The 26890-nt window shown below is 42.2% G+C and overlaps 1 protein-coding gene across 1 annotated transcript in view; it reads left to right on the top strand.

The window, feature by feature from the left end:
- Window positions 1-26890, top strand: part of LRP1B (LDL receptor related protein 1B) — a 3634433-nt gene that overhangs the window by 750210 nt on the left and 2857333 nt on the right. Inside the window, exon 4 of the mRNA XM_085647014.1 lies at window positions 13945-14064. Coding sequence (XP_085503140.1) covers window positions 13945-14064 — 120 coding nt within the window. The remainder of the gene's footprint in view (window positions 1-13944; window positions 14065-26890) is intronic.

Here is a 26890-nt window from a genome sequence, read left to right as displayed (position 1 = left end):
TTATAATTTCTTGTTTGGACACTTTTTAGTTTCTTTTTTAACAAAATGACCGCCAATGATGAGAAAAGTGGGCACAACTGGTGAGTACCAACCAGCTATGCCATTGGTGGTGCGCACGTGAGGGGTCATTTTGTCTTCCCACATTTTGTCTTTCCACATTGTTTGTATTATTTCTCACAGTTTGTGAGAAATAGTTTGAAGAAACCATGTTATTGGAGGGCTGCCTTCTGTAAAAATTGTTTTTTTTTAAAAAGAAAGGTGACTACACGGAGTGTGACTACTATAAAAATATATATAAAATAGAGTAGTATAACTGAGCAAATGGCAGTAATTCACACACGTTGATGAAAGTTGGAAGGTTAATAATAAAAAGCGCCTTAGAAACCTGGTTTTGTTGTGTTGTGTTGATGTTTGATGAGTGGAGGGCAACCAGGCTTTCTTTTCCATCTGTTGCTCCTTTGTGAATACATCTGTCTTGCCAGGCCCAGTGATATGTTGAAAACACAAGTGAAAACGCCCACAAGCATTAGGGTACACTATTTATTAGGGTACACTTGCAATTGGCATGACCTACCATATAGTTCCCTGGTAGATAATAGGGCATGGCAGTTTAGAGGCCAGCAGCCCTTTCTGCACTTGCATGTGTGCACTGCTGAGCACCTGAGGTCATTTTAAAAGCAGCCCTGTGTTGCAGCACTGCTTATAAAAGTAAATTCACTGCAAACTCGACTTTGGTGGTGAGGGCACTTAAAAGGTGATAATCTACAATATTGTTGCATATTCAGAACCTCCAAGGTCTCTTCCAGGAGTCCCATGGGTGGGTGGGGGTTCATGTAACTATAAGCATCACAAAATGCGATGTAGCGCGCGCTACGAAATTTGTTTTATTTATTTAATTGTTTACTTACCTGCAATTATCCATATTCCGGTTTTTAGAACCCCCCACCCTGCCCCTCCCCCGCCCCGCCTTACCGCCCCACGGAACTTCCTCCACGGGCCGCGGCTGGTACAAATGTCAAATTTTGACCGTGGCTTCCTGCTCAGTGTATCCACACAGGGCTCCATTACATTTGGCCTGAAAGTTTGACTTTGTCCTTGTCAAGTGGAACCAGGTGTCCCAGAATGGTTCAATAGGTTTCTAAGTACTAGTAAGTGTTTATTCTATAAAAAATCATAGGAATGTTTGTGATTTTAAAGATACAAATATTTCCTATTTCTGTAAAGTAGAGTTGGATTTTTATTTCATGTTGTGTCTTCAGTATTCACTGAATTGGTGCTTTACATACCTGTCTCCTATGTTAAGCCTTGCAGCCAAGATACCCAGGATTGAGCATTGAAATAGCTTCCTGAGACCTTCATTGAGCCCTTGACTGTATTAGTGACCTTATTGCCAGTGGTAGATGCATATTTTCCACAAACAATAACCCACTTTCCAGTACTGTTCTTTTAGGTACATTTGTTATAAACTTAGTTATTTAAGTGGAATCAGAGAAGAATCTTGTTGCACATGTCCATATTGTTCAGCAGGATGATCTAGGAAATGCTCTAGGTCACAATGTACAATAAGATTCAGCTATAGTGTTGCAAATATATATATTATCTTTACATTGTGATAACAAATATTAGAATCTGCTTTTATTACTGCACTTGCTATATCGGACCACATTTATTTTTACTGGAAAGGCAATAAATATGTTACAGGGTTGGAAAAAAAACTACTCTGTCTATATTATCTTTAGTGACGTTCAACAAATATGCAGAAAACGTTCCAAAAACAATGCCTCTTTTATTTGGTTTTTACATGCCAATCATCACGTAATTCCCTCAATGTATTTTAGGGAGACAAAGAAAAAGGTGGTAAAAAAAAGTGATATTTAAATGTCTAATTCCTATAGGAAGCTGTTGAGACACTTCACAAGCAATTGTTAACAAATTAGGTTAAACTTATCTTGAAAGTAGTACTTTACGTATGTAAGTGCTTTTGCTTGGTTTGGTGAAAATCTGTTTCGCAATCTTTATGAAATTAGAGAAGTGGTTTGTGTAGGCCACACATTGAGACGATCAGTCATTAATACTTTTGAAGCTGGAGATATCTGGGCCGCTATCAATGACCCAAATTTCTACAAATGTATGCGATTCAACAAACAAGCTTTTTTCCCTTTGTCAATTTTGTGACCATGACCCCAAAGTTGCATCCACTGACATCCTTGTGGAGTTAGGTTGGCTGTGTTCAGCAGGTTGCTCAGAAGGCCAGACTGCAGACAAAGCCCTGTTACCAATCCCAGCTGCACACTTCATTTGGTTGAGCGAAGTGGTGAGTATCCCTCCTCTTAGGCTGTGGTCAACACAGGTTAGCCCCCCGCAGCAGGTTTGCTGCAGGGCATGGGTTAATGGTACGGTAATATGTCATGTCATTAGTGAGACCAATTATGTCAGTGGAAAATTCATCTATTACATCAAGGGTGATTTCATCAGCACCTTATTTGTTGTGCTGGTTATGGTTTGCATGCAGCTGTGTGGGCTGCAGTTTACGTAGTTATTAATAACAATCGTTACACAAGAGCTCGGCATCCAGGTAGATAAAAGGTGCAAGTGAGTAAAACAGATACCAATACAAACAGGAAATTAAAATAACAAGTTGAATTATAGACATTGTTCTAATGGTAATAGACAGTTCTCCATACAAAATTATGAAAATAAATAATCATACCACTGCGGAACATTCAAACAACAAACTAAAAACAGACATGGTTATAGTCTTCATTAGAACATTGGAATGTTGGTAGCTCCATTAAAAACATTGGAGTGCTCTGGGCTTCTAATAGCCAGAAGAATCCCGGAGCTCCAACATTCCAATGTTTATCACAGCTGTTGCTGTGAACAAAAGGCCTCACAGATCCCAAGTAGATTTTAATCCCCTCTGACTTCATGAGGCCTTTGTCTTACAAATTATAACATTCTGCCCTCTATGGGAGGAATGTTCTAATAGCCTTAGAGCACTCTGTAGAGGACTATTTCTGCCATTAAAGGCCCACTTCCGTGTTAAAGGCCCTCACCTTCAGCTTGGCACTTTAAAGCTGGAGTGGACCTTTAATGGCTGGTAGAGCCCACTATGGCGGGCTTTAAGACTATAATAGGACATCTCATAGCATTTCAGAACTTACGGCCTAATTACGAGTTTGGCACAGTGGTGCCGGCTAAACGCCGCCTTCGCTGCTCCAAACCCATGCATGGACTGCTGGCCATATTACGTGTTGGAAAAGTACAACATGTAATACAGTCAGCAGGCCTTTGGCCTTTCCTATGACAGTGCCCTGAAAACAGACACCACAATGGGAACAGGCAAAAAGGTCCAGTACGGCATGGATGGTGACGTCCATGCCATGCTGTAACTGGGGGGAATACAGACAACGGGGCACATTTTGAATGTATCCCCATGGAGGGTGGACATGGGAGCCCTGTACAGTCCCCTTTGTTGCTGCACCGCCAGTCTTTTCATGGCAGGGTTACGCCATGAAAAGAGTGGCGGTCCAGGAACTCAAAATATGCTGAGCGGGGCTGCTCTAGTCCCTGCTCAGTATAATGCGTTTTGGTGCTCCTGCTCCACCGCCAGGGAACAACTGTTCCCTGGCGCAGCTGGCGGTCCACCACCAATACAATTTTCAAAGTCGTAATCACCAAAACAGTGGATCACCATTCCTGCACCACCACGCGTCAGGCAGGCGCAAGACTGCCAGACTCATAATCAGGCCCTTAGTCATTCTGATAAAGAGCATACAATTAGTTCCCCCCAGATTCTCCGACTGGTGTCCATCAGTCAGAAAACGTGGTGCAAAACCCATTGCCCCTCTGACAGCCACTCCCTTAAAACTATCTGCTCTGCAGCAATTCAAGGAAAAATAACCATTAGATGTAGACGTCCAAAACATTTTAATAGGTAACACTGGTTAGAGGTGAAAAATAAACATCTATGATTGGCTGATCAAATACAATTGCAGAGATTGAGGATTGTAGGAGTTTGACATAAATTGTGTCTTCCTTCATATCAAGTATTAGAAATTTCATAAAAACCATGTTCATATTCAACCTTATTAACTTTTTAAGCAGGTCACAATTCAAATGAGAGAACTTAGAATAAGTCATGGATAGAACAAAACATACATCCATACCATTTTCTGTGTTCAGTTACATCATAATTATTCTTTATGGCCCCTTTGTTTGAAATATCCAATTTAAGCATATAATTACAAATCTGAGTCTTAGTTCTATACATTCTTGATGCATACTAACTTTCAGCAATATTTATAAAATAGGGTAGAGTTAGACAATGTATTGATCAAGTGAATTAGACCAGAGATACCAGAATCAAGAAGGATATTAGGTAACTGTAGACTAATGCCCTGTATGCAAATGAGGGAATGCATTTGTACTTCACTGGTTGCATCGAAGTGCCTACAAATAGGATTATTAAAGTTGTTCAATTTATTGCCAAAAGAAGTTTGGGCTATTTGGTGTGATATATGGTTGTCCACGCTATCAGTCAATTTCCCAAAATATTGATACTGACTCATGTGGCATCCCACCAACATTCTACCGAAACACTGTTCTGTTCAACTACAAGAAAGAAGCTTTGCTTTCCACAGGTTAGCATGAACATCGTTTCGCTCACTATATCTAGCATGTGCAGCAAAAATGCCTATGCGGGTAGTTTGTTGACTAGTCCAGTATTATGGAGTCATTGGCGTATACTATGTGCTGCTTATTCTGTCAAGTGAACTTAAGGGGAAATTATCTAGTCTGCATAAAAAATGGCCCTTATCAGTTGTGAGGGGGCTTAACTTCTGAGAAGCTAAAACACACTCATGCTTGTGACCCTTGTTTATTAGATATTCTTTTTGACACAATGGCCCAATTTCTCAGCTTTTCTTAAACCCAATATCTATTTACATACTAACAGGATCCTTGTACAGCTTGCGGTAGATTTGCACTCTGGTCAGCTTTAGCCACAGGAGCTTACTTACTGAGTCCTCCCCCTTGCTGGCTGACAGCCCAGCCCCCGCACCTAAAAGAAAACAAAACTGGGTCAGTACGGGAAAAATAAAATTACATTGTGTTATTATAATTTAATTTTTTCTGTGGGGCGATGCTCCTCTCTTCACTGATAAAGTATTAATAGTACAGTAGGTGCTGTGTCTTAAATATACCATTAGGGAGTTATAGTACCATAATCCAACCTAATTAGTGATATGTTTTGGTTAAGTGATTATTTTGTTTTGTTTCTTAACACTAATGTTCTCACAATTGCATGTAGTTCTTGTAATTTGTAAGGTTGTGATACATTTGGCTATATGTGATTTTAGTAGTAAACTAAATAAAAAATATATAAAAAAATAGAATAAAAAAGACTATAGTGTCAGTTCATCAAGCACATGGCAGTGATTTTGAAATTATATGCATAGCCTAAGCAGTGAACTGTGAATATTTACTATGGGACATGCCCAGTTCCCTTGCCTGGTATATCCACATGCCACAGATTGTTGCCATCCATAAAGGTTACTGATGTATGGCTTCAAAGATTGATTTAAGCTATTTTCCTTTTCTTGTTACCTCTGCCCACAGTGCATGATGAACAAAGCCTGTGGTCATGTTCCACTTTTACTGGTCACCCTTCATTGTGATTTGACATGCCTTGTACCTGTGCCCATTATAAGAGTGCATTGTTTGAGTGCACCCGAGCAGGTACTTGGCACAGCACATTGCATTTGATTGTGTGTTCTACCCATGATCATTGTTTCTGCCATATATGGCCGCATGTATAAAAGGCACAGGCTAAAATTAGTGACTATACCCTGCAAGTGACATGGACAAGACACCCCTTGTAATGTGTGGTGATGCTAGAGGCTAGGGGTATGCAACATTTGCATAGGTTATTATTGTGCATGTTAGATATTGGGTGTCTGGCTGGCAAAGGTTACCACTCTGTCCAAGCAGAGGCCACAACCCTAGTCAGGGTAAACTAGATACACACTAAAAAATAACCTGTGCTCACCCTTTGGTAGCGGTCCAGGGAAGACATGGCATGGCAGTTCGGGCTGGACTGTACCCATGAGGCACAGGGATAAGACTAATTTGTATATAGCTGTGTCTGAACTGGGTTGGCTAAGTGAGCTAAAGAATGATGATGGATGCAATCCAGATCTGTGACTAGGGGTGAGTGTCTGAAAAGTTTCACCGCTCCGTCCATCATCTCCTTGTCTTTGCTTTGTTCAACCTTTGGTAGCTAGGCACAAAGCAGTGAAGCTTAACTAAAGAGGCAATATGTAACGTTTTTGTGCAACACACACACAGTGACACAATGAATACAACTCAGAAAGGCTCCACACAAGTTTATAAAAATACGTTAGTTTATTATAAACAAAGCAAGACCAAAATGACAAAAATGCAATGAATAGAAGTTGAGATATTGATCCTTGAATGCACTCAGAAGCAAGTGGCACTAAAAGTTACTTTAGGTCGCACTGTATCGGGGCAAAGTCAAAGTTTCGGGCTGACCTCATGTAGCGCAGGCTGGCTACAGGACCCACACAGGCCCCAGGGAACAAAGTACATTTCCTGGTCACAAGCAATGAGATGTGTTGATCTTCTCTACGCTGTGAAGGTGATGCATCAGTTCCAACGACAGGTGCTTGAATTGAGAGATGTTGAGCGTTGTGCCAGATTCTGCCATGCAGTCGAGGAGATATGTCGCTCTCACCAAACTGCAGCAGTGTGATAAGCTGTGCGATGCAATTATCTCGGGAGGCAACAAACGGGTTCTGATGCAATTCGCTGATTTTACTCCCGCAGTCGGGTTGATGCACCTATTCTGTTACACACAGACAGGAGATGCATCGAAATCCATATTGCAAGTATCTGGGCCACATTCAGTAAGCCTAAGTCTCAAGCAACAGAAGGCAAGCCAACAAACTCTTGGAGATCACTTGGAGTGAAGGTTGATTCCAGGTTTCATTCAGGAGTCAGAGAACAGCAGGCTATAGAGCAACACAAGAGAAAAGCAGGCCGTCCAGGCCTGCTGTCCAAAGCTGAGTCTGATAAGCCGCACAGCAGTCCTTCTGACAGAGGTTTAGTTCAAGAACCAAAAGTGTCTCATTTTAGGGGGTCAGAGACCAAGTACTTATACCCAAAAGGGCCTTTGATGTACGGGGTGACTTCAAAGCAGCTCTCTGAAGTGCACAGGTTCCCCTTTCTGCCCAGTCCTGTCTGCCAGGCTATCTATGGGGGGGTTATCAGTCCTGCTTTGCGGTGACAAGACACAGTCTATTCAAGTTAAGTGTTAACCCCTCCTGCCAAGGCATGTTCACCAGAATGCAGATGAATGTGGACACACCTATCCTTCCAGTGTTGTGGCTGTCTAGGGGGAATGCACACAGTGTAGCTGATACTCATCACAGATGTGTACTTTCTAAAAGTGGAATTTCTAAAATAGTAATGTTAAATCCAACTTCACCAGTAAGTAGGATTTATCAATACCATTACAAACATATTAAACATGAAAAAACTACTCATTTCTGATCAGAAATTATAACTTAAAAGCATATGAACGAATTCCCAATGCTATCCTAAGATTGGAGTAGGCCTGACAGCAGTGAAAACAAAAAACGAAAAAAAAGGCTGTTTTACTTACATAGTAGCCCACCCCTAGGGCTACATAGGTCCTAGGTTAAGGGTGACATATGTAATAAAAGGGGAGTTTAAGGCTTGGCAAGTAGTTTTAAATGCCAAGTCGAAGTGGCAGTAAACTCCATACATGGGCAATGCAGTGACAGGTCTGAGACAGGTTCAAAAGGCTACTTCTCTGGGTGGCATGAATAGTGCTGCAGCCCTCTAGTCGCATTTAACTTTCAGGCCCTTGGTATATGGTATACCACCTTACAAGGAACTTACAAGTAAATTAATGATGTCGATCATGTATACACCAGTTGTACACGTTTTTGAAAGAAGCACATGCACTTTAACACTGATATCAGTGGTAAAGTGCTCAGAGTCCTAAGGCTAAAAAAAAGATTCAGCCAAACATAGAGGTGAAAAACATAAAGATTAGGGGAAGACCAACTTAAGGCTGATAGGTCTGACAGGGCAATGATGAGAAATTAGGTCACATTATGCAAAATTATGTGTAATTAGTTGAAATGCAAATCCTTCATTTTGCTCTAGATTTTAGCTTGAAATGCGTCCTTGCGTCAGTTTTTGATATGAGGATTTCTATAAACAAAAGCACCATGAAGAACAGCTGCAGAAGTTTTGCTGTTCCCATGCATTTGCGTACATTTTTAGTTCAATTTGCACCTTTTTTATTACATTTTTACTGCAAATAGTGCTTAATTACGTGAAGTGATGTAATGGCAAAATTTCGGGATTCCGTGTGAGAAGAATAACACGAAATTCCTAAAATTATGCAAATTTTACTGGTGTAAAGTAAATTTCACCCAGGCCTAGCTGGAGTAAGGGTGCTCTGCTCCTCTCAGATGAACAGTTGAGATTTAACATTCTTGTTCTACGGGTTTTTATCAGACTCGAGTACCAAAACATAAGCCTTGTTGAAGTTAAATTTTTCTTGTAACAGATACATTTTTTGTGAATATTTTGCCTATTACCCACATTACCAATGATGGTCATCTGTATGAAAATGGATGACAATGGTGGACAAAAGGGAGATGGGTTACCTGATGGCTTCCAAAAAGTCTATATAATCAAGCTCTGAACATTACTAGGGCATTGTATGTCTCCATGTTCCACATGCAGTCCCACAGGTTCACACTAGATATGTTGTGCTTGAACACGTTTTACATAAGAGAAAACTATGCACCTAGCATGAGCTGGAGGTATCTATCAGTCCCTAGGGTTCACTTTTCCCAGCCTGAAAATCCAAAAGGCTGATTTTAAATTGAGCTACCAGCTGTCACCCAGCTGGCGAATGACCCTGAATGAGGTGTGAAAAGTGGTCGAAGAGCAAAGACAAAGGCTTGAGTGTGGGGTGGCGTGTTTGTTCCCCTGACAGGGTGGCCACTTAAGGTGGACCTCAGAACCTAATTTCCTTCGAAGAGGCCTTCAATGTCATAGCCTAGCCAAATGAAAGCTGGCTCTTGGTCAGCCCCTTCCTTTGCTCACCTACTAAGGCAGGCACCAAACTCAGTGGTAGGAGAGCTTCCCACTGAACTGATTTGGAGTGAAGATGGAAGAAGGAATGCTCATTACCCTGGCCACACCTCTGCTCTGTGCCAAAGCTACCAGGGAGTTGAGCTCATGTTAATTTACTGACTTTAATGGTTCACCCTGATCAGAATTGGGATTATTACTTGAGGTGGATTATTACGCCCCTCAACTAATAACCAAGTTTCTTGCAATTACAATTACATTTCTTACTTTGACAGTCATCCTCACATACAACACATACAAAAACTTACTTAAACAATCTTTCATGTGAACTGTTAAAGTGACCATGAATCAAAAACTATAGTTTTGAACTCCCTCAGGTAGAGGGAAGAGGGAAGGTCACGATAATAACACATGACTTATAACATCTGTCAAGTTCCTTTTTTGATACTTACATTGCAGTAGCCCCAGTTCCCAATTACAGAGAGGGACGTATCTTGTGGTTTTCAAATGATGTAATAATTGGGTTTGAAATTTTGATTTATTTAAATGCACATCCTAGCTGTCAGAGTGACGCGTCGGATCCACATGACTTTGCATTAGAGTTGAAGAATATGACATAGTGAAGATCTTGCTGGATGATGACACATTCAATTTTCAACTGTAAATTTTCTCTTTTGCCTTCCATCAAAACTCTACCTACTGCATAACAAACAAAAGATGATATTCTGAGAAGAATGAAATAGGCACGTGGACAAGCCCTAAGATCTTTTAAAATCGGTACAATATACCATCTTCAAATTCTGGAATAAAATGTGCAAAAAAACAAATAATGCACACACGATTGAATAGGCGAGTTATCAAAAGCACAACATTCATACATGGCCTTGAAAAGTGACCGTATAGAAACAGACAGCACAGGCAGACAGTAAGTGATGAAACCAAATTTGAGAAAACTAGATCTCTCATAATTATTGACAAAACGGCACACATATGGCTCTATCCCACTGACTGTCTTCAAAGAATAATAACTTTTTACAGATCTTTTCTGTATATGGATTCAATCTCTTTCTGTTTGCTTTCAAACTGCAAATATGTGGCATACTAATTACTTATTGACACCAAGAAAACCAGTTACTAACCAGTTAGCTCTAATATAGTCCAAACTGGAAATTCCACAGCAGTTGGTCAATGATAAGAAATGAGTACTCCTTGTTCAAACAAGTCTGCAGGGTTACATCATATAGATGGCAGTAATATCACAGGGCCCAGTTTGATTCTATCTTCAATATACTTTACAACGAACTCCTCAAGCACCGAGATTGAGAGGGTTGACTGCTGAAAACCCAGTAATCGCCCCATAAATCTAGTTCTTCTCTCTCAATGCAATCAACAGGGTAACCACAGATTCCAGCACAATAAATCATTTAGGACAAGCTTTAAGCTTCCCATAGTGTACTAATCTGCACTAAAGATCACACCTGGAAGCAAAAGTAAAAGTTAATTGTGTTTTTTCATGCATAGACTGTGAATATATTTGGGCTCCCTGCATCATGTGTTCACTTTTTTTCAGTAACTAGATGAAAAATTAAGGTTCTGTCACTTGATAATGAAAAACAAAGTTTCTCAGAGCATATTATAGGATTTCGAGATTTTTCTTTCCGAGGGCCCATGGTGTACAGGTGGTCATTAACAGGTAAAAAGCCAGTAGAGCATGCATCACATGACACGCCTCTGAAAGGGCAGGACATGCAAAGCCGTATTTGCTGGTAACTGCATGATGGAAAGATTTTCCATGACGGTGGAGCAAACAGCAGGTCTTCTGTCTGGAACACAAACATCCTCCAAGCTCTAAAGCAGGCGCGGTTTGTGTGAGCTGCGATGCAAAGACAGTTTTTGCCTCCAGTTTGTATCTTCGAATAAAAAACAAAATAAATGATTAGCAGGTGCCTTGCGGTTTATGTAAGATTAACTCTATCATTTATTGATGTCTCTTCTTCCTGAAAATACAATAGGGAATGTTTCTGCATAAGCACCTAAGACACCTTTTGTGCATCTTGCACACCAGTTAATAGTTTCCGTAAAATGGAACCTCCCACAGCATGAACAATTGGTATACCATTGCATATGCAGCCTGTTACTCCCCTCCCTAGGAATTGAGATTTTCATTACACAGTGCATTTCTTTTCACAGTTACATTGAAAAACCACAACTCGACTATATTCTGTCCTCAAATGACCATTGTAGGTCATTTATAGTAAGAGTTATAATTATGGATAGTCAAATTTAAATTTTAACATGTCATTTTCTGAAGTCGCCAAGTCCCCAACTGGAATGTGATCTGGTATTCTAAATGCCAGAGATGACATTATGCCTTTCCGGACCATCTTTTTGCCTAATTAACTGTTGAAGACTTCCCATAGCTACAGATCCTGGCCCTTAGCATACGTCATTTTGAAGGGACAGTGAAAGCAAACAGTGTTGAAGAACTGAAGAAATATGGGCTTTCATGCTTTCCACTGTGTCAGTTTAACTACATTCACAGGGGCATATCAGCAAGGAACGGCGATGAATAACGCAAAGCGTGCTTAGCGCTTTGTTATTCATCGCCGGCTATCTCTGGAATTTATCGCCCTGGTAGCGCGTTATCAACAACGCTTTTCTCCAGGGCGATACAAATTCCAGAGATAGCGAGGGATATTGCCGTTTTGCAGGGAACATCGCTGGTTTTCTAGCGATGTTCCCTGCAAAAGGGTGATAACCTTGCTGACACGACCCTGTGGTCGTAGCAGCATAATCCATTCCCTATGTTAGGGATGGATAAGTCAGGATTTTAGCAGACGTTAGTTCTCCAAAAACTAACGTCTGCTAAAATGCTGGGGCAGCCTTGTAAATATCGCGATGTGCACATCAGCGATATTTCTCATTAGAGATGCAAAGGGAGGCGTCGGGGAAAAAGGGTGCTAACATGCGATTATGCATGTTAGCACCCTCTTGTAAATAGGGCGATAGTTTTATCTCCGCTTTTTGGGCTTTTAGGGGCATTTCATCAACGGCCAGCGATAATTATCGCTGGCCGTGTTTAGCGTGAACAATTTTAACGCCGCCTATCGCCGGATTCTATCGCCCGGCTAGCGCACTATTAGCAACGCGCATCGCCGAGGCGATAGAAATCCCGGCAATAGCGGTGTAATTCGGCATTATCTCAGTATTTCCAGAGAAAAAACACAGCGTTAGGGCAAATATAGTAAATAGGTAGATGTGGACTTATCATGACAATCCACCTCCCATGACAAGTATGGCTAGGTAATAAAAATAGTAGGCGTAAGAAACCGGCGATACACCCGGTTAGCGCTGCTTTTTAAGTCGCTACGCGGGATAGCGATTCCCTTGTTGATAGGGAAAAGCCAGGTAAGCTTTTATTTTCTCTGGATTCCTGCCGGGAACGCCTACCTCGCATCTCATTAGCGAAGCGATGCGAGGCGCTAAGGAAATGGGCGCTAAGGCATGGATCCACGCGTTAGCGTATCCATGCTGATAGGGCGATAAAATTATCGTCGCTTTTCGTCCGAAAACGGACGCTAAAGCGGCGATAATTTTATTGCCAGCCCTTGCTGATATGCCCCTTAAAGCCCAAAAAGCGGAGATAAAGCCCTTGTTATTATGCCCCACAATTTGAATACATCCACTGTGCGTTTTATTTCAAATCTAGCATATAATTGATGTGAGCAGTAACATGATGTATATGTCACGGAAGTAATTGGGAAATTGTGTGCATCCTTTTGAACCAGTTATTCTTTTCTCTTATCGGCTGCTCACTTTGCAAGTAATTTGCTGCATTCAGAACGGCTCAGTCGTGGAAGATATTTTCAGATTATGAAAGGATCATGCAAAGACATATGGCTCAGTAGTTTGACCTTTGTGCACAACTCCTTCAGGAAATGCCTGTCAAACAAATCAAAACACCCTTCCGTGAGCAGTCAAAAGGACATGACAACCTAATCCAATTATTTGCCATTTCGAACATGCTGTGTTTCTAGGTAAATTAATAGGTACACATTTAGCACACATTCCCTTTCTATATACAGAGTTTGTGTTTTTGTCCTGTGGCACAAACATCACTTTCCTGCAGTAGTTTATTTGAGAGGGTAGAAATCAAAGAGAATGCACTATGTTGTGTATGAGAGCTCAACTTTATGCTTCAATAGCACATGAATTATTAAAACCACACATTCGCCCATTGATTTCTGTGAAGGTTATACATGCTTCTGTAAATCAAAACAAGCCCTCGTATGATGGCAAATCAATTGTGGTAACACATAAGGTAGCTGGATTGAAGTCTATAGTCCAAGCTATTTTATTTTAACTTCTTATTTTTGCAAACAAACATAATAAGTTGAACAAAATGCCAACATATTCATTTTTGTATATTAGCATAGAGAGGATTTTTGTTAATATTCATTTGATGAGAGAATGTTTACCCTAAAAAAAACAGAAATTGAATACTGAACAAAAGAAACCCCCATAACATGCAAAGTACGCCTCTGTTGTTCAATAAGAAGAACATTAATAATGCATTTTTATTGCTGGAAATGTTAACTTTCGAAATGAGTAATGACTGGAGACTGAGAGATCTGTCAACTTGTGTACAAACTAGCTGGCACCCTATTTTCTACAACGAAGATCAAATGCTTTTTAATTTGTTTCCTAAACATAGAACCAGGCAGTTTAAACAGCGATCATCTTGATTTGTTTGTTCTGTAGTTCTAATGAATAATAATCTCTTTACAGAATTGCTACCAAAATGTCAACACATGGGCTGTCAGTATAAATGTGCAATTTCAAGAAATGGCACGATGTGCTACTGTGAGGATGGATATGAAGTTGCAGAAGATGGGAAGACCTGTAAAGGTGAGTTATTGCTTGATTGTACTTTTTAAAAAAAAATACATGATTGACAATGTTTCATAAGAAGACGTATGCATTTTATTTTTACATGCAAAGACACTCAAATAAAATATAACAAATGGAAAATCAAATTAATTTGTTTCAGTCATTAGGATCAATATGTGTGGGGGTAATGTCCCATCTGTGGCAATGAATCCAAAAACCCACTCTGGATGAATAACTACATCTAAACAGATCATCGGTTAAAGATGGTCTATCAAAAAATAAAAAAGTTAATATTTGCTATAAAGTCAGTGTCATTGTTTTGCTCTAAAATAGCCAAGGAGCAGCACACCTTAAATAATATATCTTCCCTGTTCGTGCTTGCACAATCTCCTCAAAAGCACTCCCTCAATTCACTGTACTGTCCAAGGTTAGTTGAAAAACACATCTAGAAATATACATACATTTCTTATTTGCATTTTCTGCACGTTCCTCAAGAACATTTAGGGTTATGGCTTCTAGACTAGGACACATCTTTATCCCATTATCATTTTTAATACATTTGGAAACTTATTGGTAAATTATTTATGTTTTTCACACTGTGCTTAATTGTCTGCTAAATTAAACTGTGAAGCTTGATTGCCCAGTTTGGCGGTGTTTGCTTTTCTTACATTTACTTCTGATCAAGTTGTAAAAACAACTATTTTTCAACTGTTGCAATCTAAATAACTGAGAAAAAATCCATTGGATTATACAACTTGGCTTTGTTATGCAATGCTGGAAAGTATGCAATTTCAAAACATAAAACAACCAACGAAATATTGCTTTCACAATATCTTCCTAAGTGTGACAAGCTTTTTTGACATATTTTAGAAACTGTGATCCTGGTTAGCTCATCCGGACGGACAAATATTACAGTCACGGCCTCATTCATGGGGAATTGTCATAGGGCAGTGGTGTATGTCTTCTTGCTGTGTTGTCTTATGCCAATGTGAAAAGGCAGGAATGCACTGTATTTATAAAATTCGGTGCATTCCTGTCCTTTCCCCCTGCACTGGCACACAATTTGCTGCCTAGTGCCAATGCAGGCACCTTGGCACAACGGTGTCTGAATTGCATGCAGGATTGTTTTTGCACAGGAAGAGGCACCTCCCTGCCTAAAAACAATCCTGAGAGGTGTTTTCTTCTTTCCTTGTGTGCTGCAGAATGAAAAGAGGCAAAAACAAATAGAAATAAAAATATTTCTCTTTGTTTTACCTGCTCTGGGGGGCGTAAGGTATTGGCACTGCCCCAAGTTTACATGATTAAGTAAATCTGGGGCAGCATCAAAATCCATGAGTGTTGCGAGGGAAAACCCACCAAAACACCCATAGAACACCTCCCTTGGGCAGAGTAAGGCAACGCAGCAACTTGAGCTACTTTGTCTTCCTCCATATCTATGAGGCCAGGCAAAGCCACATGGAGTGGCTTTGCATGGCCCCTTAGATATGGTTGAGAGGTTAGCGCCAGTGGAGCTTCAGAAAAAGTGGCACTCTGGTGGCGCAAGCTACTCATAAATAAGCCCCTCAATGTCTACACCCATTTTAATATGATCTTCAAATCGCTAGAAAAAGTCATAAATCTGTTCACATTTTACATACTACAGGAATCTGTTCATATTACATAATTTCTTTGTTTCAACACAATCTTTGAGATCAACTGTGTAGTGTTGGATGCTGACTCTCTATATAATGCACTAAAATGAAGTATACTGTGCAGTGAGTCCAGTGAGACCTAGATTGGAAAACAGAGGCAAAAATAGATAATACTAACACACTATTTGTTGCAGTGTTTGTGAGAGGTTAGGCTTATCAGAGAGTAGTGCAAAGCATTTTTGTACTCACAGAGACAATAAATGAGACACACACTCAAGAATAAATCTGGTAGCAATTTACAAAAATTACATCGATATTTATGTAATTTTTCAGACCAGAACTTCCTTCTGCAGTAGGTACTCTTTCAGATATACATTCTTCTACTTCGCAAAATTAATCACATTTGTGCACAATTTCACACCATTAAAGTCAATGGGAGGAAATAGAAAAATGCATATAAAAAACACAGTTGGATCTCAAGGTTCACCTGTGGGATTTAGGTAAGTAGCTAGGCAAGGCCCAATATTCTACCAGCGGATTCTCAGGAGCATCCCAGATTCAGCCGGGAGCAGGGTGCTGAGGTCGTTGGTGGGCTACAAAGAAGGGGGCCATTTGAAAACAAACTGCACAAGGGGACTTAAAGATAAGCCTGAGGGGTACCCAGGCTGTGCGGGTTGGCTGAATTGGGACCCACCTCCCACTTTACCTAACTTTTCCGCCTGTCCTCGTACAAAGTGTGGAGCAGGAAAGGGGAGTTGGCATCCTCCACTATCTGGAGATGCCTGGGTCGCATTTCAAAGGCAGCATCACCTTTGAAGCTTCCCTCCTTGGAAGACAATCCTGGCCAGAAGAGGTGTGAAGACCCTCCACCTAGAGCAGGCTTTGTTTCTGGTCTCTGAGAGCACTGGCTCTCCCCACATGAGGTCAGAAACATGTCTGGCTGTGGCTGGCTGGCTAAGAGAGCACACTAGTGTTTGGTTAGTTTTCAGGGGACTCTCCTGCACCTTTATGTTTGGGGGGCAACATAGAGATGGATCTGTCTGTCTTTGCTGGTCTTATTGTGGTGGAAAGCAAGACCATGTGCAAAACAAGAAAGCTAAAAGTGGGTGGGAATGTCACAATGGAGGAGTATGAGACAGCCCTGAGAGCCTGTGAAGAGGCCTGCCAAGCACAGATCACCACTGAGGAAAATGAGGATGAAGTTGGGAAAGCATCAGTACAAGAGAATTGTTTTTCACAAGGAGCAGCTTTGCCTGTGTTTTCCATGTTTGTCAACAATGTGTTCTTTTGTATTATGTCCCTATAACGGCTGGAGGCTTGCATGAGGACAGCAAGGCTGAAAGGCACTTAAAAATTAAATGGACTACATTGCCCTGGAGGAGAACAAGCCAGAGACTGCCTGGCTGCTAAAGAGGAGATGGCAGTTTGTGACGTAGAGTATGGTGAAGCAGGTCTGGTTGCTGAGGACAAATAAGTTGGTTGTCCACTAAGGAGAAGAGGTTGCTCTGTGCCCTAGAGTAGTGAAAGGCTGGCCTGGGTGCTGAGGAGAAACGGGCCATAGCAGCCCTTGCAGTGGAGAAGAAAAGGTTACCTCTGTAGAAGCAGAAGGCCATGCTGGCCCATGACAGGCAACAGAGCAAGATGGACTTGAGGTCCTGTAAGGCATCAGTGTCCAGTGAGCATGGTTGGAGCACTACTGAGGTAACTTGGAAAGGTCACTGCAAAATAGATTTTCACATTAATGCTCTGCAAAGCTATGTGGTTGTTGTAGATAAATGATGGGAGGCCACAAGTATCAAACAATTTTGCATTCGCAAACTGTGTGAATCGGTAATTTCAGCCATTTGCGAATTAAAAATAAACTTTCAAGATGTATGAAATGCATTCTCATCGTAATTTTAGGTAATCGTACAAAGAGTGATTACCTAAAATTGCGACTACAAATAGGGAATCACAGTTTGTGATTCCCTTAACATATGTACCTTCTGCAGATTTTGAAAACTGCATTTTTCATAGTGCAGTGTAGTGCACAATTTCCCCTAGGGCAAGCATGTGCTTTACATGTGCACATTTTGATTGGAGTGCTTCAGGGGGGCCTTAGGTCCCTATTCACCCATGGCTTTGCATTACTTAATATGCAATTACAAATTAGATAATCGCATATTATCTAATGCAAAATCATTCTCAATGTTGGGCCTTTCGGCCTATAGAAATGAATGGAGTAGTATTACCTAATAGTGATTACCAGTTTACAGAACTGTTATTTGGTAATATTAAGCAATCGCGATTCCTTACATACATTCAGTAAAAATCGCTATTTGGCGATCGCAAAATGCTTTTTTGAAACATGTGGCCTGAGGTGCTTAAAAAGTTGCCATGCAAATGCACAAGGTAAGTGAAAATCTTCAGTGAGGGAGTTGCCTCTATAAGCATATGCCCACTATGGGGAATAACACTCTGGTGACTCTGAAGGAGACAGATCAGACCCAATATTAACCCATAAAGGTCACCTTCATTTGCAACTTTGGACTTACTCCAAAAATGTGCTTGAGGTTTGGGGATGCCCAAAGTAGTAAAAGCCCTTTTGGGAAATTTTATGTATGTTTACCTTAAATCATTGAAGGATTGTGTGAATTCCAGCAAAGTTACTGAATATTTGTATATGCAGGGGCACATTTTTTGTCACTGTTTACACCAACCACCAGCACCTGATTTATTCCAATATCATTGATCCCAGGGAGCATGGGAAAAAGGATGGAACATGGCTATGAAATTGCCTTTCAAATCCACAAAGTAAAAGAAAATCCTTAGTGAGGGGTCTGCCTCTAGAAGCATATGTCCACTATGGTGAATAACACTCTATTGATGCTAATTTAGTTCTAGTCGCGCCATTTTGAGACTAAAACCTGTCTTATACTGGTTGAGATTATGGCTGGTCCCTGAGCTAGAATACTTAAGGAATGGGTCTACGGATATCCTTCTAATTTCCAGTTGTGCTGATACTGTGCAATGGTTAAGTCATGCCAAACAGTCCCTTTTTGCGTTGAGGTTACTTGACTTGTGGCAATGCCCGAAGTATATCTCTACTTCCTCTGTTAAAAAAGTTAAAAATGCTCATTGGGCATACCAGTGTAGGAAGATGTCGACATCAACTAGTTGTGGTAGTGTAGCTGAGTATTTGTTGAATCATAAATGAGAGCCAAAGATTGAAACCTTTTTGGATAAGACCATCCCACCATTTACCAGATCGTTGTATATAAGATACAGGCTTTGTACTTTCCGCTTGCATCATTTATTTGTAAGTGGAGTCCCCGCTCAGAGGGTAGTGCAGGTTGCCCAGCCTCTTCGGCACCTCAGGAAACAGACACCCACCTACTCTTCTGCCCAACATTCGCTGGACAACAGAGTCGCCAAGACTGTGCCTTTGTGCAGAGTACGTCTCCATAAACGTGGTTTGCGAATATGTAGGTCAAATACTGGGTCATGTCTTTTTTTATCTATTACTAAATTTCTAGAAGCAATCTGGCCCATTTACGCCAGGACTGTTAAGCACGCAATAGTTGTTAGCTCAGAAATACAGGAACTAGCTTGAATCTACGTTAGCTGTAAATGTATGGTTTGCCAAGTTGGGCATCTATGTTTAAAGCCTAACCTACAAAGGTACTCCTGGGCTTATGTTGCCTTAGTGTCTAATTACGCAGCTTGCCCTAAAATTTAATATGATGTCTTTTTATACTGCTTTTATTATTTTGTGTTGCTTTTAAGGCCTCTGACCGAAATAAAGTATATAAACTCGACTCTTATGGAGTGAGAGCAGACCCAGTACTAACCCCTGAAAGCCACATCCATTTGCAACTTTGGACTTACTTTGAAAATGTTATTATATACACTTTTGTTTATTGGCATTTCAACAATTACAGCAATACAGCGCAATATTGACAATGAATCAGTATCCTGGTTTTCATTTAATAGCTCTCACTATAGGACTCACAGTGCAAATAGGAAAAATGATCTTCCACAGGGGATAGGGTTATGGTTACACTTTCAGAATGTTTTTTAGGAGAAGGCGGAAGTTGCACTTATTGCAAAGATAGACACGTAAGCAGTAGTTCCAAAAGGTACTTCTTTTATTAAATCAATCCTTAAAAACCGGCACACAGCCAACGCGTTTCGTTCCCAGTAGTGCCAAAAGGGAACTTCATCAGGGCTCTTAAGTATCCAACCAATCAGCAATCAGAAGCTATATGCTTGAAGAAGTGGAGTCCTAAAGGACACAATTCGCCTGGGACAGAGTAGATACAAATCTCTTAAGTATCCAACCAATCGGCAATGATAAGTTATATGCTTGAAGAAGTGGAGTCCTAAAGGGCACAATTCGCCTAAGACACAGTAGATAAATGTCAATAAGATGACTGTCACCTCTGCTGACACTAAGTGAGCGATAGGAGTACCCTTACTCTCGAAGTGAACCAGCCAGGCTAGGAGCAGTCCCAGTTTTCCCTGATCTTCTTGTACCCAATTTGCGTAGTTTTTATAATCATGACATTGATGTTCTTCCAGTGTCACATTAACCAGTTTGCATGTCTCCAGCAACTGCAGAAGGGCTCCTGGGCTCCCACCAAGCTCATTGTCCTGCACATGGAGAGACACTTCCAACTTCTGGAGGTTTCTTTCCAGGTCTCATTGAATATGCACTAATTGCCCCAGGCTGTGCAGTCTCATCACCACCTTTTAAAACTCTCCCATTCTATGCCATGACTCAATGCCGATCCTAGGTTGTAGCAGGAAAGTATTTTGCGATCCTGTCCACTAAAGAGCTTCCAAAGCCAGTGTCTTCAAGGGATCTTGAGCGTTGATGGTATATGTGGTCGTTCATCTACTGGTTGCAGTGTAAAAAGGAGAGGACTATGGCCCGGCAGGTTTTGGTCCAAATAATCTGTTTACTTTACAACTATTAAGGAACTTGGAGCTTACAAAGAAAACAATCCTCATATGGACCTGGTATAAGCCCGAGAAGGATTAATCCCTGTCTGGGAGATGTTGAGTGTGCCAGGGTACTCCATGTCCTAGTGTTTAATCCAAGAGGCCAAACCAGCAGCTGTTCGATGGGCTGCTGCCCCGGGAGTGGAGGAGTTGAGTGGTCCAAGCATGTATCCAAAACCCAATTAAAATTGCCTCCATTGAGGCACGGCCCCGTTGCCAATAGAGCCAATCATGCCAACAGGTTGTTAAGGAACAAGGCCGGATCATGATTTGGCATGTAGACACTCCCCAGCATCAGAGTGTTGCTACAATGTCAACCCTCCACCAAGACATATCGGCCCTCCTTGTCTATGTCAAAAGTGATTGTTTCAAAGGGAAATCCTGCCCGTCCCCAGAGCAACGTCCCCCCCTTATAAAGGCCAAGTATGCAGTAGCATGAAGCTGACTTCGCCAATGCCGGTAGAGGCGATCACCTTCTGCAAGTGTGAGTTGCGATTCCTGGAGTAGAGCAAAATGCAACCCCCGTCTTTTAAGATACATTAGGATTTTGTGTTATTTGCTCGCAGAACCCAGGCCACGTATGTTCCATGTCATCAGTTTGTAGTTATTGAATTTATTGTCAGTTTGTACCCATTGAATGTGTTTGCCATAGGGACATTTACATAGCAATCTAGCAAAGGACCTTTCCCCAATTAACTCCCACCACCCGGCAACCCTTCATATATAGCATCAACACACAGACAGCAGAGGACAATAATAATAAGCAAACAATCCAACTCCCTATCCCCGAAGCAGCCCAGCATCGGCTGACCACCCAAACCATACAGGTCAATAAGTTAATAACACACAGTATCCCCGCCCTAAAGACCATAGAGCGGCAATGAGAGGCAAAGGCAGTCTTCCAATGCACGGCTGCATTGGCCCGGGTAGTGAATGCAATTTCCACGAGGAGAAGGAGTTACACAATCAAACAATTGCCTCTGCAGTTTGGGGAGTTACAGTCAGAAGCCCAGCATCCTCAATGTGAAGCTAGTTGGAGGTGTCCTCCTGGTGATCCAAGATACTGTTAATTTCTTTGACGGAAGCTACTACCTCAGTCAGCAACTCCACAGCTTGCAATACTCCCATTTGCCCCATTTCTGATTGCATCTGGGTGGGTTTTGTGAATAGTCTTGCTCGCAAGGATCCCCTCAACCAGCGGTGGTTTCGGCAGCGCACAGATACCTCTCCTTCAGGTGCGCAGTGTTTGTCAGACATAGAATGGTGTGTTTCCAACTAGGCCCAAGCCTCATCCAGGTTCAAGCAGAAGGGGGAGTGAGCATCTAACATTATTTTCAGTTCAACAGGAAATATAAGAGAGTACTGAATCCCTTTGTCTCTGGGTATCTGCTTCACATCTAAAAAGGAGGCTCTTTTGGCTTACACTACAAAAGTCACGGAACAATGTGACTTGGCCATTCACCACCCATAAAGGGCCCATTTCCCATGCCCTCTGCAAAAGCACATCTATAGCTTTGCAGTGCAAAAGCTTAATAATTATAGCTCTGGGTTGGCGTCCCAAGGCCAGCGGTCCGGCTGGCACTCAGTGCTCTTTTTCAAGGGCAGAAAAGGGCGTGAGTTGGGTCAGGGCCCCCACCGTCTCCAACCAGGGCTCCAAGTAGGCCACCATATTTGGACCCTTCAGTTCCCCCTTGAAGGCCTAATATTTTCATGTTCTGTCTACTGCACACAGCCACATCTTCTGCTTGATGTTCCAGCCGCTGTACTCAGTCAGTGAGATGAGTAATTTAGGTTTTCATTGATTGGTGTGAGGTGTGTAGGTCTGCGAGGGTGATTTTATAGTCTTTCACCCTGGTAGTCAACGTCTGATGGTCAACACGGAGCAGGCCCCGTTCAACTGATACCTTCCCTATTTACCATTGGAGGGTAGACTTCAATTCATCAATGGCCCCTAGTATCTTGTCCAGAGAGCCCTGAAAGCTGTGTGGAAAGGGGTCCGGTTGCCTTTATGAGTCAGACATATCCTGCTGTGAATCTGGTGCTGTTATGTGCAATTCCTGTGATTTTGCTTTCGCTTCCTGTATGCTGACTACCAATCCCTCCACAGTGGTTTGAAAGGGTGATTTGCCCAACTTGACCACAACTGCTGTAGATAATTGAAGACCGTCGCTGCATAACCATGTAGTGCAACTCACTCAGGGAGAGGGCAGCCACTTGCTAATATTGCTAGCTTTCCTCTGTGTCACAGTGGAGTCAAGGCCTGCTTGGCAGAGCGCAACCTCCAGTGAGGTACACCGTTCATGAGCAGTTCCAGTCCGCAAGGGACATGCTCCCCACAGCACACACAACACACACTTTCAGCAGGCACGAGGAGGAGAGGCATGCTTCTTGGCCCCACTTGGTGATAAGCCTTAGTCTCTGCCCCGGCCCGCTCAACTCCCCCATCTGCAGTTGAGGTACTCTCCTCCAAGGCCACTTTACTCTAAGTCTCACTTCATGGTAGGTCTCTCCTGAGTTATATTCCTACCAGACCTCTTTTCATTTCTATGCCTGTCTTTGTGTTAGGCCTCACTTTATGCACACAGCTGACAAAACTCTCCTCTTTTTGATCCTAGGCCTTAACTCATGCTAGGCCTCTCTTAAAACCCCTGGCCCGTGCAAGGGGAGGGCCCTGTGTGAGGGGTGTGTCCAAATAACCATTCACTTATTATTCGCCCACAGTTCTGTGTACCTGTGATTTGTCAAAATGAGGCATTGTTGGGCATTCAGATGATCTCCGGAAAATGTTTTATTTACGTTTTTCTATCTCAGCCCGGGACATGGTTCTACCAGGCCAAAACAATGCTATTAAGATGGCTGACATCAGGAACTCAGAATGTATCACTGACTTGGGCCACTCCCTCATAGAGGCTTAGGCACTCACTGCCCCCTTGCTGTCAGCAATTGGAAGCCACACACACACCTCAACCGGGTACCTGTGCCATCATCAGTCAATGGGCAGCTCTCTGTCTCCTGGGCCTCCCCTGATTCAGCTGGTCTCAGTCACCATTTTCTCCGCCTGTGGGTTCAAGGCAGGAGGGTTTTTGACAAAGTACACAAGGACACCCATGGCACTCCTACCTCAGCCACATCCTCCCAGCGGCTCCAGCTTACTTTTGGTTGACTCAGGTGGGGTAATTAGTGTGGGGAAATTTAGCAGGATGAACGTAAGTCCGATGTGGAGCCCTAAAACAATGGGGCATATTTACAAGGCCCTATTGCCACCATAGCGTCACTTTTCAGGACATGTTAGGGGTGATAGGGGCTGAGCCTTATTTACAAAGCAGTGTTAAGCCACTTAACATGGCTTAACGTTGCCTTCCAAATTAGGCCCCCTTTCACGCTTTACTTAGCGTGAAGGAGGGCGATGGGTGTTGCGGTGGGTGTTGCACCGCAACACCCATTGAATTTGACGCTGCCATCTAATTACAAGGGTAGTGTATATCGGAGGCAGCACCAAAAGTAAGACCAGGGAAAACCTGGTCTTAACCTGGCAAAATGAGGTTTAATGTATAATTTCTTCTTGTCTTTTCTGTTTCCATGCGTGCTGTGTTGTGCAGCACACATACAAACAGCAAAACCCCATTGATTGTTTATGTGCAGGAAAGTGTCATTTAAAAAAAATTAAACATTTTGCAAATTCTATGTGTGCTGCATTAAGCAGGTACACCTTCCTGCACATAAACAATCTTCCCCTCAACGCAGACATGCTTGCACTATGGTGCAAGGGTGTCTGTGTTGGTGCTAGGCTGCTACATTTAGTGCCAGCACAGGAGGAAACGCAGGTCTGCATCATATTGCTGTGAAGATAGTGCAGCCCTGCGATTCAGAAGTGGCGGAGTGTGGCGTTAAGCCAGAAAGGCTAATGCCGCACTCCGTCACTTCATAGTAAATAAGCCCCAAAATGTCTGCTATCTTGGCCAGCTAACCATGCCCCAATGTTCTTGAAGTTTTGGACTGACCAAATCATTAAATCAATTTTGGGAATTTCTTTTGTATGTTACCCTTAACTCATTGGAGGCTTGGGTAAAGTACAGCAAAGTAAATGATTATGATTGGCTGTATAATTTCTTTATGCAGGACCACATTTTTGCCACTGTTCACAACGTGCTGCCTGCACCTGATTGACTCTAATGTAATTGATCTCAGGGAGCTTAAGAACGAGGATCAACTCTGGTGTAACAAGAGAGTGCCTAAGAGGGTGGCAGTGGTGAGCAGTGGAAGAGAGATTCAATCCACCAGCAAAAGTTTACCCCTTAGGGCCCCAGATGCCTGACAAGGGATAAGATTTCCAACCTGGATCGGGAAACAGGAAGATGAGAATCCATGGCATAAGAAGACCTTTGAGAGGTGCAGGTGCTTTGATTCTCATAATTGAGGACACAATAAGGGAGATTCCTCATGCCTGATAAGGCAATAAAACGTGGGCACTCTGCAGGACTGTCTGTGATAGCTAAGGAGAGGTGATTTCCAGCCAGGAGGAGATTGTAGAGCATGCCCAATTGTCCTTTGATTGGAAGGTGGACCCAGAAGATAGGCTAGTGATCCTAGAGAGTTCTAGGAAGTATTTCTAGAGGGTCTCAATTAATGTTGTCCATGCCAGTGTTGTATAGCAAACCTGTTCCAAACAGACTCTGGTAGTGGAATGGCTAGTTTCAACAAACAGAGCAATACTTGCAGAGAGAGATCTGTAGGATAGAGTGAAGGAAGATAGCTGTCCAGAGAAAGGTACCTGTATGTCCCAACATATCTATAGATTGCATCCATGGTCATCAGCTACCACTAGAGAAAAGGGAACGAGTGGATGAGAGCAACCAGGTTGCCCTACTACACATAAGTAAAGATACTAGCCTTATGGTAAGAGGACAAGACCCAAAAGGAAAAAAAAGGGGAGAAGGCTGGTGCCATCTGCAATGGGAAGAACAGTGGGCCATCAGTAGCCTGCTCTGACAGTGGAGAATCTGAAGGCTCAGGTTGATAAGGCATGTTCTATCCTGGAGGTGATGCCTGTTCTGTCACAGAGTCAGATGACAGAAGCCTTAGACCAAATAGACAGTTGCATGACACAGACAGAAATTTGCATACAACTCTTGATGTCGGTTCTGAGTCCAGAAAATAAATCCTGAACTGGAAAGTGAGTATTAAGTCTGAAGGTTCCGGTGAAGGGCAAGCCTTGGGACCTAAGATCGTAAAAGTGAGAATGAAACAAGTGTGTTTGCAGTCAGTGGTTGTAGCTTGAACTATGACAGCACTAGGCGACCTTGGGGAGGTTACTTAGCCAGTGGTTAGGGACACAAGAGTTTGCCCTAAGAAAGTAATTTTGGGAGGAGTTGTCTACATTGTACTCCCTAGAAACTCTCAGAGACACATATCAGATGGGAAGGGAGTTTTAGTCATTATGTCTAACTCAGGCACATGAGGCTTTGCACTGGGATTTGTGGTGCTCCCAGTGATGAGTGGGCTGAAAGGGCTTGGACTATGTAGGCCCAGGAACCTGTACATTAATCTGTGTCAGTCCACAGGCTGCGAGTGAGGCCTGGCATAAGTACCTAATTTGACAATACACCTACGAGTGATTTGCAAGGGACTTAGTACAAAAATCAGACAGCAGTTACTTGTCTTTTGCTTGTTGGTTGCCTTGTAGACAGAAAAGACCCCACGTTGGAGACAGATATCTAAAACATGGTGCAGTATGGGCCAGATAACCTGGTTAGCAATGGTGGCACTGTTTACCTATAAGAATACATCTATGAGTAGGCTAGGGTTATTTCTGCCACAGGTATAGTCTGCTGATTAGAGGAGGGAGAGAATAGGGTTAGTGTTGCAGGCATATCTTGACAGAGGGGTACTGGTAGCCTCAAAGTGGTATAAACACCTGAGTATGGAAGTCTCTCTAGTGATTGATTAGTCTACCCTAGCTCTCATCTGAAGGGGGGCAGTATACCTGTTTTGCAAATTTGCCTTTTTTATGGTCCAATCTCAGTTATTGTTTTTTTTTAATTCCTATTTTAGCTGATATTAGAATTATGTGCCTTGCTATGCAGTGTTCCAGTATGTGCACTCTGGCGTTGCCTTAAAATGTGGTCAGTAAAACTGGTCTCACCCAATTGGTCTATTTGACTTTCCTGTACGGCCGTAGTATAGAGGGAAAAAAATGCAGCAATGATGTGGGACTTATAGGTCATAAATGT

This window comes from Triturus cristatus, chromosome 3_2 (assembly GCF_964204655.1).
Source record: "Triturus cristatus chromosome 3_2, aTriCri1.1, whole genome shotgun sequence".
Lineage (NCBI taxonomy): Eukaryota > Metazoa > Chordata > Amphibia > Caudata > Salamandridae > Triturus > Triturus cristatus.
Note: the sequence above shows the minus strand (reverse complement) of the source record. Positions and strands in the feature narration are given on the sequence as shown.